At 42.8% G+C, this 15,393-nt stretch overlaps 1 protein-coding gene and 1 pseudogene across 17 annotated transcripts in view; one reads left to right on the top strand and one right to left on the bottom strand.

Moving 5' to 3' along the window:
• Nucleotides 1–3,639, bottom strand: part of ALG13 (ALG13 UDP-N-acetylglucosaminyltransferase subunit) — a 79,231-nt gene extending 75,592 nt beyond the window's left edge. For 8 of the 17 annotated variants that reach the window (XM_055267328.2, XM_055267331.2, XM_063634269.1 and 5 more), the window contains exons 1-2: nt 3,458–3,598; nt 2,458–2,620 (exon numbers count right to left, since the gene is read on the bottom strand). In XM_055267328.2, coding sequence (XP_055123303.1) covers nt 2,458–2,620; nt 3,458–3,538 — 244 coding nt within the window. In that variant the 5' untranslated portion in view covers nt 3,539–3,598. The other 9 variants (XM_063634271.1, XM_063634273.1, XM_063634275.1 and 6 more) reach the window with 7 other exon arrangements.
• Nucleotides 3,640–14,782: 11,143 nt separating this feature from the next.
• On the top strand, nt 14,783–14,902 carry LOC129476650 (uncharacterized; annotated as a pseudogene).
• Nucleotides 14,903–15,393: the final 491 nt, after the last annotated feature.

The raw sequence follows: 15,393 nt of genomic DNA, 5'->3' as shown, positions 1-15,393 counted from the left end.
AAAAATACATTACTTTATCACTGATGATGACATTATGGCCTATGATTCAGTGCTATGCTACGTGCTCTCTAGTACCAATGACCCTCAACTTACGACGGGGTATAGCCTTATGACGGGGTATAACCCCATCATAAGTTGAAAACAGGCTGGGTGCAGTGGCTTATGCCTACAATCCCAACGCTTTGGGAGGTCGAGGTGGGAGGATCACTTGAGCCTAGGAGTTCAAGACCACTCTCTGCAACATAGAGAGACCTTGTCTCTACTAAAAAATCAAAATAAAAACAAAAACAATTAATAAGGCATGGTGGTTGTGGTCCCAGCTACTGGGAAGCCTGAGGCAGGAGGACTGCTTGAGCCCAAGAGTTGGAGCTTGAAGTGGGCTGTGACTGCACCACTGCACCCCGTCCTGGGTGACAGAGTGAGAACCCACCTCAAAAAAAGGAAAAAAAAAAAAAGGCAGTTGAAAATATTCTAAGTAGAAAACGCATTTAATACACCTAACCCACCACACATCACAGCTTAGCCTAGCCTACCTTAAACGTGCTCAGAACACACTTACATTAGCCTGTGGTTGGGCAAAATCATCTAACACAAAACCTATTTTATGATAAAGTGTTGAATATCTCATGCCATTTATTGAATACTGCAAGTGTAAAACAGAATGGTTGTATGGGTACTCGAAGAGCGGTTTCTACTGAATGCGTTTATGTATTGCTTTCACACCACCATAAAGTTGAAAAACTCTAAGTGAAACCATTGTACGTTGGGCCATCTGGAGTATGCTTTGGGCATGGCCTTGAATCCAAATAAGATCCAGGTTTGACATACTGTATGTGAAACTATACTTCATTTCTATTCAACCCCAAGTAGAAAAGCAAGCCTACAATAGAGACAGGCAGGCATCAATAATGAAAAACCTTGACCACTTCTTATGGGTTTACATGTGAGGTGCTATCCCAGAAATAGTCAAGGATAAATCTCCATGAATATGCAAATATACAATATTAGGATCAATTCAATTTTGAAATGTAAAATCATCTAGCTATTTTAATGAGAGCAAGGAGATTGATAAGTGAGTAGATAAGTCCTTTTTGGGTATCTTATGCTAGGGTGGTTAGTTAACAACATTAACTCCAGAGGGGTGCAGTGGATCATGCCTGTAATCCCAGCACTTTGAGAGGCCGAGGCAGGTGGATTGCCTGAGCTCCGGAGTTTGAGACCAGCCTGGGAAACACGGTGAAGCCCCGTCTCTACTAAAATACAAAGAAAAAAAAAATTAGCCGGGGCGTGGTAGTGTGCACCTGTAATCCCAGCTACTGGGGAGGCTGAGACAGGAGAATCGCTTGAACCCAGGAGGCGGAGGTTGCAGTGAGCCGAGATAGCGTCATTGCATTCCAGCCTGGGCGACAGAGCGAAACTCCGTCCCAAAAAAAAAAAAATAGAAAGAAAGAAAGAAAAGAAAGGAAAGGAAAAGAAAAGAAAAAAAGAACATAAAGTCCAGCACCAGATTGTTATCTGTCCACCACTTCCCGGCTGGACAAATTACTTAACCACTCTTGTGTCTCAGTTTCCTCATGTGTAAAATGGAGATACTAACAGTACTTAGTTCACAGGATTGTTTAAAAGAGTAAAGTTAATATACACAAAGCATTCAGAGCAGTGCCAAAGGCTCTGTTACCTCCTAGGAGATACATTTTTAATCACCAATCTGTTGGTAATGTCTATTTCTAAAGACTTTTCTCTCCTCAAACTAGACTTTAAAAAAAAAGAAAAAAAAGAAACACCTTCCTTCACAACAGTCAAAACTGCACTGCTCCCCAAAAGCAGTTCTTCTGAATGCACTAGAAGTCTAATTAACTAGACCATCAGGGCGGTCCTCTGAAGAAACAATCTACACAGTATGTAGCCGTTACTATTTTTGACTGGATTCATTTCACTCACATTCAACAGAAATGTAAACAATCACAATTCCAATTTCTCCATGATCGATCCAACCAATCAGCAGGCAGAACAATCCTTTAGATCTAAGCCCAAGTACTAATGTCAAGTTGACAATTTATTACACTTCACGGGTATTTTGCCCCTCTGTGTTTAGGGTTATTGTAAAGTTGAGCTACAGTGGTTAATTTCCCATTCTTCTCTCACCCCAAAATACTAAGTTCTCTCCAATAAAGTTCTCAATTGTCATATTCAAATAAGTTGTGTATTCAAAAAGGGCTACAGTGAGTTCAGCTTGCGATTTTATTTTACCTCGAAAAGGTTCAAGTGTCAGTTCCTTATTGGAGGGAGAGCATCGGGATAAAAACCTAATGGATGCTGGGCTTAACACCTAGGTGATGCATGGCACACGTTTACCTTTGTAACAAGCCCGCACATCCTGCACATGTACCCCCAGAATACCCCAGAACTTAAAAAAAAATTAAAAGACCCAACCCTGAGATTCTAAGGCACCTTTACCTGCGTGACTAATAACAAGATCTGCTTTCTGAATGTCTTCTTTCAAGGAATCCTTGTACCTGTAAACATCCAGAGTAAACGACTCAGTACTGAAGGGTTCAGGTACCACTGTTCCTCTACCAATTTGCAGGATAAGTCGGTTGTAACCAAGGCTCTCGATTTTCTGAAAGAGGAAATCAGAACATGAGGGCCTTTTAAACTGGCTATGTAAAACAGAGCAGGAGCCACCACCACTACTAAAGTTTGACGTTAAGATCGGAGCACGGCCGCCAAAGAGCCCACCTGGGGCCGATCTCACTTAGTTTTCAAAACTAACGTATTTTCCGGTCCGGGGCCCGACGAGGAACCTCCCGAGCACTCATGAATCTAAGCGACCCAGCTCGCAGAGTCCCGCGAAAGCCACAGCAGGAAAAGACTTTGGAAAAGGAGTCGCAAACTCGGGGGGACCCAGGGACTACCCGTTCTGCCTCACTTGCTCAACTGCGAGAACCGGGAGCCCTGAGGGGACGACACGCGCTGAGGAGGGGAACCGCGCGGGCTCCCGCCAAGCGCTGAGGGGAAGGAGCCGGGCTCTGAGGCGAGCTCGGCTGGCTGAGACGCCGGCGCCGAAGCGCGATCCACAAGGGGGCCTGAGGAGAAACTGCCGAGCCCCGTGGAAAATCCGAGCTCGGAGGGGCGGAGCCGTTGGAAGGAGGGGCGGAGGACGCGGAGGCGGAGAATAGAGCGCGGGGGCAGCCCGGGAAAGGAGCTGAAGAAATGAGGGAGAGGAGCGGCCGGGATAATGGGAAGAGGAAACAGGCAACCCCGAGTAGCCAGGTAGCCGGAGAAGGGCCCCGCCGGGCGTGGGCAGGAGCCAGCTAAGGGGCAGCGGCACCTGTGGTAGAGTTGCGGGGGTTTCTTTCCGAGCGCGACGGTCAGGCTAACGCTAACGCGGCTGGCAGTATGGCTGGAGATGGCGGGTGGCGAGCCAAGCCGCCGCCGGCTCGCCTCCCTCACTCACTTGCAGACTGTCGGGCGCCGACACACACGCAATGAGGTCGTCAAAGCTGGTGGTCCCTACGGTAACAAACACGCACTTCATGGCGCGGGTTCCTCAAGCCCTGATCGCATGGGCCGGATATGACGCAACTGAGGCCACGCACGTTGCAGCGGCTGCCTTCTGTGAGGGAGGCGGAAATCCGTAATGACCGCCAGGGGGCGGTGGGGCCCCGGGCTGTGTCACCGGTTGGGTGGGGCAAGAGACTATTGGTGGCCCAGGTGCCAGCCACTCTTCTAAGCCCTTTATGTGTAGGAGCCAGCTCTTGAGACCCCTCACTATAAGGGAATGGGGAATTGCCAAATGTAATTAACTTTTTCAAAACTGGTGGGTAAAAAAAAAAAAATAATACCCTAAGCATTGAGTTGGTGTCATTGTGTGGGTACCACAATCTTTTAATGACAGGCAAGTTTGAGATTTTTTTGTTTGCTGCCAGGTTTTGTCAAGATACATTTGAGAGATGGTTTTACTTTGAGCTGGCTGAGGGGATATGAAAAATAAAAGTGCCTTGCCAGGCACAGTGGCTGTAATCCCAAGCTACTGGGAAGAATCGCTTGAGCCCAGTAGTTTAAGACTAGCCTGGGCAACATAGCAAAACCCTTGTCTCTAAAAATATTATTTTTTAGGCCAGGTGCCATCACTCAAGTATGTAATCCCAGCACTTTGGGAGGCCAAGGCAGGTATATTATTGAGGTCAGGAGTTCCAGACCAGCCTGGGCAACATGGTGAAATCCTGTCTCTCCTAAAAATACAAAAATTAGCCGGGTGTGGTGGCAGGTGCCTGTAATCCCAGCTATTCAGGAGGCTGAGGCACAACAATTGCTTGAGCCCAGGAGACAGAGGTTTCAGTGAGCCCAAAATCCTGCCGTTGCACTCCAGCCTGGGTGACACAGAATGAGACCCTGTCTCAAACAAACAAAAAAAATTTAATTAGCTGGGGGTGGGAGCACCCACCTGTGGTCCTAGCTAGTCAGAAGGCTGAGGCTGCAGTGAGCCATGATCATACCACTGCACTGCAGCCTGGACGACAGTGAGACCCTGTCTCGAAAAAATAAAAAAACTAAAAATAAAAGGCATCTTATAAGGTATGGGGTCTTGCTCTGTTGCCCAGGCTTGATTCTAACTCCTGGGCTCAAGCAGTCCTCCTGTGGCAGGCCACGTCTCACCAACAGAGGCCTCCATAACAACTGTTTCAGTACTGAGTAGTGAAGTTAATATTAAAAGCTAAAAAAAAGCCAGTACCCTTATACAAAGGCTGGAATGTAACTAAAGCCCACCAAGAGTTTCGCCTGGGCCTTTCCTGGGCCCTAAAGCATGACAAAATAACAAAGGAATTCTCAACACGACCCATTTAGGATTAAACAAGTTTTATTGTGGGTCTGAAGAAACTCCCCAGGCCTCCACAAACAAGTTTGTTGGGAGTCCGAAGGAACTCCCCAAACCTCTGTGATTTAGCAGGAGACAAGATAAGGGTAATCACGCCAGCACCTGGACTCATTTAGATTTTTTTTTCTTTTTTTTGAGACGGAGTCTCCCTCTGTCACCCAGGCTGGAGTGCAATGGCACGATCTCGGGGCTCACTGCAAGCTCCGCCTCCTGGGTTCACGCCACTCTCCTGCCTCAGCCTCTAGAGTAGCTGGGAATACAGGTGCCCGCCACCACGCCCGGCTAATTTGTTGTATTTTTAGTAGCGACGGGGTTTCACCATGTTAGCCAGGATGGTCTCGAACTCCTGACCTCGTGATCCGCCCGCCTCGGCCTCCCAAAGTGCTGGGATTACAGGCGTGAGCCACCACACCTTGCCGGACCCATTTAGATTAAGTAAATTTACTGAGGCTCCAGAGGAAGATCTTCAAGATTCAGACCTTATTTATAGATTAAAAGAAGTTAATCACTTATGTCTTTAGACGAATGCACACTTACATGTAGACATATAGCTTAGAAGGTATATAAGCTCTGGAAAACATCGTGATTTTGAGTTGGTCTGGTGATAATATCCAGGCCTTCTCCCTGTAAACAGTTACAGAAATAAAATCTCTCTTCCTCCCCAGTTCATCTGCATCTTGTTATTCGGTCACGAGAAATAGCAGCCCCACCCTCAGTTTGGTCCGAGAGCACTCCCGCCTCCGCCTCCGCCTCCCAAGTAGCTGGGACTACAGGTGCATCAAAAGTGGCTTTTAGAAAATCACTCTAACTGGCTGGGCACGGTGGCTCACGCCTGTAATCACAGCACTTTGGGAGACCGAGGCGGGTGGATCACAAGGTCAGGAGTTTGAGACCAGCCTGGCCAGCATGGGGAAACCCGATCTCTACTAAAAATACAAAAATTAGCCAGGCACGGTGGCAGGCGCCTGTAATCCCAGCTACTTGGGAGGCTGAGGCAGGAGAATCGCTTGTACCTGGGAGGCGGAGGTTGCAGTGAGCTGAGATTGTGCCACTGCACTCTAGCCTGGGCAACAGAGCAAGATTCCATCTCAAAAAAAAAATCACTCTAACTTGGGCTCTTCTACCGACTATGGTTCTCAGAAAACCAGGGCCCTCTAGGGTCCCCTGGAAGCTGCAAACAGTTAACCTCCATTAGCAAGCATGACTTGTAAAATAGAGGTGATAAAGCCTGAAGCATTGATCTACAATCTATTGAATTATTCCACTGAACCATTTAACATTACACATTAGCACGATAAAGTACCACAGATAAATTACACTTAGGCAGGCACATATAGGAGAGGTTATTTCTCAAAACTCTCCTTTTTTCTGCTACCACCATCATACCATTGTTAAGATAATTGCTCACTCTATCTCCTTCTAATGTTTTGTGTATTCCCTATTTAAAATATCACCTTAGCTCATATTTGTGCTTCGCCCTGCTTGGATATATACAGAAGAGAGGCTGTGAGAAGAAATTATTTTAAGGAGAAAAAGGATTGGAGGTAAATTGGGCCTAGAACATAGCCTGAGAAGACCCTTGGGCCTATTTCTGCAGGATGTTTCCTTTAAATCTTGTAGCTTATGCAGTTGTCCTTTTGAAGAGTAGCATGCACAATGGCAGGAAAACTCACCAGCTGCCTTTCTGAAAGTGACATCCAACAGAGACTTCTGGTTGGGACTTGGAAACCACCCAATCAGGACTCAGCTGTTTTCAACTAATGGGGACTACTTTTGAGTTAGTTATTTGCATACACAGACTTCATTAAGGGCTGGGAGGAGAACTTTCCCTATTTAAGCCAGACCCACTCTTTGTTCTTTGGAGCACACTTAGTTTACATTGGAGGCTGTGTTTCCCCATCTGCAGATCTCCTGCTTTTAGGCTGAGGTCTCCGAGACTTTGTTTTCTCCAGGCAGCATGGTCACCTCCCTCTATGGGCCCTGTGGGTACACTCACACTTCGTGGAGTACTTTTGCATTTTGCAGTGTACTTGTGCTTGGTGGATTATGCTCACATTTCAAGTTTTGTGGGGACACTCATGTTTCTGTTGCACTCAAAGGGATGCCTTTGTTATAGTGCCATGGGTAACCCATGTTCTAAGGTAATGGTCTCCAACCAGCCACTTTATGGTGCACTGATGACTTTTATATTTAAAACCTACGGAGAAAATTCTTGTGCCTATTTAAGGCTCTAGATAAAACTTTTGGATTTAAAACTTTTTTGGCTACATTAGGGAGCTTTCTGTATCCGTAATCAAATTTATTTATGCATGCAATTAGAACAAAGATGAATCTAGGCCTCTCAAAGACGATACAAGGCTTTCCTTAATAGGTACTATGAAAACTCCAAATGGAATCAAGAATTTCAGATTGCCTTCTTGAGAGAAACTAATTCCGAACTCAGTGCCTGCAAAAACTTGAAAATCCTCCTAGCCCAGATTCTGTTCCCAAGGACTCAAACCCATTGTTCCTCTTCCTTTCACTCCCTCTGCACTACCTCTACTTTATTCTCCTTTGCCACTACCTTCTTCACTTTCTGAACTTCCTTTTTTCTCCTCACGGTCTATCCCAGGCACACTACCCATAACCCCTCAACTCCTCTTATTGCCCCATTTAAAATAAGTGAAAATGCAGAGGGAGGTTAGACCATTTCTTACATTCCTTAGTCTAAATCTGAACTCTTGGCGATTGTCCTAAAACTGACTTCCTTGAATTTGAATGCCACTTTCATTTAATCGTAAGCGCATACTAGCCCAGACTCACCAAAATCTATCAATTCACATGCTGGGGGTCATTTCTGTGGCTCAAACATGTATATGCCTAACCAAATGGATAAAACCTCCAGAGGACTTCCATTTCAAAAGGGACATGGCCATAACAAAAGCAAAGAAAATAACCTGTGATTTGTTAAAGGTCATTCCAGTGCTTTTCCTCTGGCAAATTAATTGGAAAGCCATTCAACGATTCACTCAAAAAAAAGATGAGTCTGCTTAGATTATTTTGACTGGTTCAAAAAGGCTTTCCAAGCTGGGCGCGGTGGCTCACGCCTGTAATCTCAGCACTTTGGGAGGCTGAGGCAGGAGGACCACTTGAGGTCAGGAGTTCGAGACCAGCCTGGCCAACATGGCAAAACCCTGTCTCTACTAAAAATACAAAAATTAGCTGGGCATGGTGGTGCATGTCTGTAGTCCCAGCTACTCAGGAGGCTGAGGCATGAGAATCACTTGAGCCCAGGAGGCAGAGGTAGCAGTGAGCTGAGATGGCACCACTGCACTCCAGCTTGGGCAACAGAGCAACACTGTCTGAAAAAATTAAAAAAAAAATCTTTCCAGCAAAATTCTGGTATCAAGGACTTAACAGAGGATACCATTAATCTTTTTGATTCCAGTTTTCTTTCGGGGCTTAACTGAACTCTTAATGCCTTAGTCAAACAACATAACCTCAATTGGACCTTTAAGAAACCCCACGAAATTGCCTCCTTGGCAAACTATCTCTCTAAAACTTTGTAAAGAGACAAAGAAAGAATAAATAAGACACTTGATTATCAGGAAAAGACCACCACATTCATGGCCCTACATATTCAGCAATTTAAAAAACAATCACAGAACCAAAATGCTCTCAAGATTCTGGGAAACAGGATCTATTTCTTTCCCAAGGGCTTTTATCACTACAAAAGAGATTATGAAATATACAAATGATGGCTTCAGAAGAACCGAGATAAAGCTAAGAAAAATGCAAGCTTTTTCTTCATTACAAGATTGGGGTGCTTCAGGGAGATAAGGGCAATCTTCGTCCTTCTGTGAACCAGCTGAAGAAGGTTGGTTTGCAAATAAATAACAAATTGGTCCAGGCGTGGATAGATACTGGTGCCACACTCTCAGTGCTAAACTCCAACTCTTTTTCAGATCGCCTTCCCTAGAATAGTCAAACCACCCAAATGGTAGGGATCCCCAGCTAGCCAATGATAGTCAGGTGAAATCCAATTCCTTATCAGATAGGGCCCATCATTGGATACCATAGCTTTCTCCTTCTCCCCTCTCTTCCCATATATTTATTAGGAAGGGCCTTCCTTGAAAAGAGTCAAGCCAACATCTTTTGCCCATAAGGGAAATGTGTTATTTTAAGAATAAGCTCACCTGAGACCTCTGCTTTTTTTTTTTTTTTAAAACAAGGTGGACTTGCTCTTTCACACAGGCTGGAGTGCAGTGGCACAGTCGTGGCTCACTGCATCCTTGACTTCCTGAGCTCAACTGATTCTCCTACCTCATCCTCCTGAGTAGCTGGGATCACAGGTGGGTGCCAACACAGCTGGCTAATTTTTTTTACGTATAGAGAAAAGGTCTCACTATGTTGCCCAGGCTGGTCTTAAACTCCTGGGCTCAAGCGATCCTCCCGCCTTAGCCTCCCAATGTGCTAGGATTATAGGCATGAACCACTGCACCCAGTCTAAGACCTCACTTATGTGTTTCCCTTGTGAGCCCCTGTCTGTCCAGCCATTTCTGAATAACCTACCTTAAGGGAATTATCTGAGACCATATGGGCAAAAACGAATACCAATATCTGTCTTTTTCACTCAGCACCACCTATTTTCATTCAGATAGATCCTAACAATTCTCTTCTAAATGTGAAACAATACCCCCTCAATTCTGAGGCATTAGCAGGCATGGAACCTATCATTGATTATTTTATTTCTAAGGGACTCTTTGTCCCCTGTACTAGCCCATGCAATACCTCAGTTTTACCCGTGCAGAAACATAATGGGAGAGGATGGAGGTTTGTTCAACAACTTAGAGCTGTAACCAATATTGTTATTCCTGACACCCCATTGTGCCTGATCCACCTACACTCTTACATAATATGCCTTCTGACACCCAATATATCTCTACTGTTGACCTCTGCATTGCCTTTTGCAGCATCCCTGTTTACCTGAAAGTTTCTTTTCACGTTCATGTGGAGAGGCCAACAATATACATGGACAGTGCTTCCTCAGGGATATACTGAGAGCCCTATCTATTTTTTCCAGATTCTTTGAGCAGACCTGAAAAAGATAACCTTTTTATAAAGTTCAACCCTTTTACAATATATTGATGATATGCTTTTATGTTCTCCCTCTCAAAACACTTACCTCGCTGACACTCTTCATTTTTTTTCTGCCAACTGACCCTCAATAAATGTCATAAGGTCTCTAAAGAAAAATTACAATTTGGTCAAGATTCAATTAAATTCCTTGGATATGTATTAACTTCCTCAAGGCTAAGTCTTGATCCCTCTCACATTCAAATCATCTTTTTCTTCCCCTTACTTGCTGCAAAAAGGCAGCTCAGAGAATTTTTAGGGCCTGTGGATTATTGCAGAATGTGGAACCTAATTTCTCTCTGATGGTACAACCCTTATATTCTTTACTTAAAGCCTCTTTTCCCCATTTCCTTGTCTGGATTACTGATGGTGAACAAGCTTTCCAAGTTTAAAAAACTCAATTGTCCACTACCCCTACCTTATGACATCCAAATTATTATGATTTTCCCTTTTTGTGCATGAAGGAGAGGGTAACACATGAGGGGGTTTGCCTTAGCCCCTTGAGGGCAACGATCAACTGATTGGCTATTATAGCTAATAGCAGTACCCTGTGGCACAAGTATTGCCCCCCTATCTGAGAACTGTTGCTATTACTTCTATGCTTATAAAGGCCACTAAAAAATAGTCATAAAGTCCCCTCTCACTATGTATGCCCCTCATTCCATTGAAAGCCTCCTCACTTTTCATCATACCCAACATCTTTCAACCAGCCGACTGACCTCCTATGAGATACTATTTTCTTTTTCTCCCAATTTAGCCATTGCCCACTGCAATCTATTAAAACCCTTTTACCATCTCCAGTGGAAGACATCCTGTGACTGTGTCAGTTTTACAGATGCCCTCCTTTTACCCAGCATACACCCAAAGGAAACACCTCTGCCCAACCTGGACTTTGTCTAGTACACTGATGGGTCTTCTCTCAAGAGCCCTGCTGGCTCTTACCTCGCAAGATATGCCATAGTTTCCCTAGCAGAGACTATTGAATAGGACCCGCTTCCCACAGTCTGGTCAGCTTAACAAGCAGAATTGCATGCCCCCACATGAGCCTGTTTGCTGACTGGAGGCAAAACAACTAACATTTTATACAGATGGTAGATTCGCCTTTGGTATTGCACATAATTTCGTATGCCCTGGAAACAATGAGGTTTTTTGACCTCCTCCAGACAACCTATTAAAAATAAAGATTTTTGTTTTGACATTTTTAAAAGCTATTCAGGCTCTATTATCTCTTGCTATTATCAAGATCCAAGGACACTCCCCTAAAAACTCTGAAGACAGTAAGGGCAATCATCTTGCTGATGCAGCTGCTGAAGCTACAGCCCTACAAGTAACTCCCTTGATCATGCTCATTCAATCCTCAGCCCCCATGCTTGCCCATTTGATTACCATTTTTCTAGACTTTTCACATCTCAGAAAGCAGTTTCATATCTTGAAAGGGGGAAATGGATGAAACAAAGTTGCACATTTAACTCCCAAACAAGATTATGAGAAGGGACAAATAGACATCCAATCCTCCCTAGCAGTCTGCAGACACAAACAGACCTTTATACATAACCTAATTCACTGCAATCTGGATACAATGAATAAATGGGTCAGACAATACTTTGGAGAAATTCCCCCAAGAGTTGCTTTTTAGGTATACAAACTTTGTAGCCTCTGTCCCCAGTATACTCCGGGTGAACCCCTAAAATGTCCTTCAGGCCAAGTTCCACTTCCCAATGGCCTTTTTGCAGAATGGCAGCTTGACTTCATCCAGTTACCCCCATCTCATGGATACAAAAATGTCCTTATAATGGTTGACATGTATTTCTATTGCGTTGAAGCTTTCTCCTGCAGGCAGTCTATGGCCATGGCAGTAGCCAAAGTACCCCTTGAAGAGATCATTCCTCTTGGGGAATTCCAACTGAGCTTTATAGTAACCAAGGAACTCATTTAACTGGCCAAGTATTAGCAAAAATTTGGAACATTTAGCCCATTCTGCAGCATTTTCATTATGCACACCACTCCAATCTTTTGGGCTGGTTAAATAGATAAATTGGGGTTATAAAAACCCAATTTGCAAAGATCCCAAGTACTTTTAACCTTCCCTGGCATAAGGCTCTCCCATTGGCATTGCTAGTTTTACAATCCACACCTAGTAGGAAACACTGGCTCTCCCCTTTCGAGATCGTTGCTGGTCTGCTCATGCACCTGGTTGAAGAAACGTTTTCCCTGCTCAGTTACAGGGAGACTTCCTAACCTACTACCAATGCCTTGTCAGAGCTTTAAAGACTAACCGCCACAAGGTTGTGGAATCCTTTTATAGGCCCAAATCAGATAGTGACCTCTGGCATCGCAGCCTCCAGCCTAGTGATTATGTATGTTGGTAGAGACATCAATTGAAAGACTACCTTCAGCCCTGTTGGAAGAAGAACTCTTTTTCGGGTACCGTTAATCAATCTCTGTGCTGCCAAGTTACAGTGTATTGACTCTTGGATACATATATTTCACCTAAAAATGGCACCAACTCCTGGAGAATCTTGGACATCAATGCCATTGTTTAATACCAAATTCAGATTACTAAAACCCCATCTCCAGGCCAAGAAGACAACATCTAAGGTTGACAGCTAACCCAGGACACCAGATCAGGACTGTATGAGTAATATGCTCAGCCCTTACATTTACTTTATTTTTGCCTTGATTGTCATAGCTTTGGGAATTCTTTGTATTTTAGACATTTTTTTTTGACATGTTAAAATTTAAAATAGTTCCCAGACAGGGCAGTTCCAGACGAACATCCTGTTTGCGCCTCTGAGCTAAGGCAGTTCCTGTAACCAGTAATTGGAGCTGAGACACAGTGGCAGGAAAACTCCCACCAGCAGCCTGAAAGGAGCATCCAACAGAGACTTCTAGTTCTGGCTTGAAAACTACCCATCTGGGACTCAGCAGTTTTCAACCAATTTGGGCTGAAAGAGTTTGAATTCTTCATTTGCACATATGGACCTGATTGAGGGCTAGGGTGGGAACTTTCCCGATAGCATGCTTTCAGTTTACAACAGAGGCTGTGATTTTTTTTTAGAAAATAAAACTCTTCGGCCAGGCGCAGTGGCTCACTCCTGCAATCCCAGCACTTTGGGAGGCCAAGGCTGGTGGATCACCCGAGGTCGGGAGTTTGAGACCAGCCTGACCAACATGGACAAACCCCGTTTCTACTAAAAACACAAAATTAGCCAGGCATGGTGGTGCATGCCTGTAATCCCAGCTACTTGGGAGGCTGAGGCAGGAGAATCGCTTGAACCCGGGAGGTGGAGGTTGCGGTGAGCCAGGATTGTACCATTGCACTCCAGCCTGGGCAACAAGAGTGAAACTCTGTCTCAAAAAAAAAAGGAAAGAAAAGTCTTCTTTGTTTTGTTTTTCCTTTGCAGACCTCATGGTCTTTTGTTAACAAAATTAATGAAAACGGTGAAACTACAGTTTTATAACAATAAATATAGAAAGATCATGGTTGAATAATGAAACAAGCACAATCATTTTCTGCCCAAATACCAAATAGAGAATAAAATATGAATATTTAGTGAAATATAAAGACAAAAATATTCAAAAGTATTACCTGTCCTAAAAAAAAATTATAGGACTTAAGATTTCTACACATGAATCAGAAACTATAATGCCTTATTTACTATGAATTTTACCACAAAGCACAATAAGCTACAGAGACCATTTCTTATATGTGGGCTAATAAAGAAATACCTTAACTATGAAAATAAAACCCTAAAAATAGTTTACAAAACAACTTCTAGCTGATACATTAGAATAGAAGCAGAATAGACCAATGTGTCCTACATATTACACCACCCTGCTACTCTAGCTATATGACCTCCAAGAAATCATTTAACCTCTCTTGAGCCTCAGTTTTCTCACATAATGAAAATAACAGATTCAGATTAGGTCTTTCAACTATACACTCTATGACTCTAAGAGCAAATATTCTGCTGTTTGATAACAAAGGAAAAAGTAAAATTCTTAATACGTAATACAAATCCATATTTAATGTTAATGTCATATCTTGTACTGATCATATTGATTCTTATATTTATAACTAACATTTGTATGGCACTTTACAGTTTTATTAAATGTCTTCATGTTCATCATCATATTTTAATCACACAGCTTCCCTATGGAGTAACAGAGTGGGAGAAATTAAGCTGTTTGCTCCAGATCACATGGCTAGGAAGCAACTTACTGAAGAAGTCCAGCTCTTGAGCTGCTTAAGCCTGGGCAGGTCTTTTCTTGCCTCCCAGAGGTAAATCAAAGCAACCAATGAACTTTAACTTTGTACACTCTGTTTCATTTATTATTCTCCTTCCTGGGTTATTTTAGGGGTTATTATTTTATTTCTAATTTATACATGACCACTAAGTTATTCCCATTTGGTAGCAGCAATAGCTGGGAATCTGATATCATCGCATGATTATTCAATCTCTGCATTAATAGGTTATATAGATTAATAGCAATGTATTATAAAGGGCTATTTCCTGTTAGGCAAGAGAAAGCAGAATTCCCTTATGAGTTTTTTTTGTCTGCCAATTTTGTCTTCAAGTCAGTTAAAAATTTATGCCATCAGGAAGAAGAATAGCTTTTTGATATCAGAATTGGCAAATATTTGTGTTTCTGTGTTTAATCTTGATCTGTGGCTGAAGTTGTAGATCTGAAGTTATAAGTTCTCTGTGAATCTGTGTGGCTATAATTCAGAAAGACCTTTACGTCTCATTGAATCTGTGAAACTTTTTCCTATAAGATATTAAATTAGTCTATGGCCATACCACCCTGAATGTGCTTGATCTCATCTGATCTCATGAAGCTAAGCAGGGTGGGGCCTAGTTAGTACTTGGATGGGAGACTGCCTGGGAATATAAGCTGCTGTTGGCTTAAAAAAATTTTTTATATATTAAACATAAAAAAAAAATTAAAGGAGCACTGTTCTGATTAGAGAACATAAGTACATATATGAATTAAATGTTAAGTTCTCAGAAAACAAATTGACTTATAATACTTTAAATGTACTAGACTTTAACAAAACATCTCTTACAGAAACTAATTCAGAAACTAAGATTACATAATTAACATTATTTTGATAATTATGGTTTTTTTCTGATTTATTAGTGTAAAGTAAAATACAAGCATATATTGTATTTTACTTGGATTTCTTTTTCCTAAACTTGCATAGGTTTACTGATCAAATAAGTTAACATTATTCCAAAAAATGTTTATGATTATAAAAGATGTAAAGTTCTATTCAAGAAAATGAAATCATTACTCCGACAAATTTTATATCAACAGCTATTATGCTTTGAAGTAGGCCAGATTGAAGATTATTTCCAAGATCTTTAAGCAACTCAAAATCATGGAGTGACATTAAA

This window comes from Symphalangus syndactylus, chromosome X (genome assembly GCF_028878055.3).
Source record: "Symphalangus syndactylus isolate Jambi chromosome X, NHGRI_mSymSyn1-v2.1_pri, whole genome shotgun sequence".
NCBI lineage: Eukaryota > Metazoa > Chordata > Mammalia > Primates > Hylobatidae > Symphalangus > Symphalangus syndactylus.
The sequence above is the reverse complement of the archived record's forward strand: the minus strand, read 5'-3'. Positions and strand labels throughout refer to the sequence as shown.